The sequence below is a fragment of the Octopus bimaculoides genome, chromosome 27, assembly GCF_001194135.2.
Source record: "Octopus bimaculoides isolate UCB-OBI-ISO-001 chromosome 27, ASM119413v2, whole genome shotgun sequence".
NCBI classification, from domain to species: Eukaryota; Metazoa; Mollusca; class Cephalopoda; order Octopoda; family Octopodidae; genus Octopus; species Octopus bimaculoides.
Genome location: NC_069007.1, coordinates 16,630,272 through 16,631,101, shown reverse-complemented (window position 1 = coordinate 16,631,101; position 830 = coordinate 16,630,272). Strand labels below are relative to the sequence as shown.

The 830-nt window shown below is 30.8% G+C and overlaps 1 protein-coding gene across 1 annotated transcript in view; it reads left to right on the top strand.

Annotated features, from left to right (window-relative positions):
* The window catches only part of LOC106877214 (phosphatidylinositol-binding clathrin assembly protein), a 91,224-nt gene that overhangs the window by 24,315 nt on the left and 66,079 nt on the right, over window positions 1-830 (top strand). Inside the window, exon 5 of the mRNA XM_014926067.2 lies at window positions 381-437. Coding sequence (XP_014781553.2) covers window positions 381-437 — 57 coding nt within the window. The remainder of the gene's footprint in view (window positions 1-380; window positions 438-830) is intronic.

Here is an 830-nt window from a genome sequence, read left to right as displayed (position 1 = left end):
TATATATATATATATATATATATATATATATAGTTTTAGGGGAAAGAACCAAGGTTCATGAACTCATCGATGAAAATCCACTGTCACATATAGAAAAATTTATAATGAAAAGCACAATAAATGAGTATAATATAATACAAAGTAAATATCATAAGATAAAGATAATAAAATGACTACACGTGTTTCTAGAGTCGATTCATTTGACTATAATACTTCAAGGTGGTGCTCCAGCATGGCTGTAGTCTAATGACTGAAACAAGTAAAAGATAAAAGATATATGTGTGTGTGTGTGTGTGTACATACGCACACATACACAAATAATGTTGTGAAAACATGCAATCCAACTTAACTACTACAATTTATTTCTTTTTGTTTTACAGCTTTTGAAAACTTTGCCTGTTTTACAGAAACAAATGGACGCCCTTCTTGATTTTTATGTAAGTCCATAAGAATTCTTTCTTCCCTCTTGTTCAAGTGGTTCAAAACTGATTTTGTGGTAATCCCATTTATTGAATATTATTTTAGCATTCCTGTACTTCTTCCGTGATCTTGTGTTGTTAACAGTGACTTTGAGAATCAGAAGCCATACCTGACAAATTGACGCATTACTTGGTCATCTGTTAGGATTATATTGATTTTCATTTCCTCTCTTTACTGTTGAAAAGCAATCACTCCTTTGCATATATTACACACTTTCTACATTACATACTTCCTACATACATCACACTCTTCCTGCATACATTATACACTTCCTACATACATTATACACATTTTGCATACATTAAACACTTTCTGCATACATTACTCACTTCCTACATATATTACATACA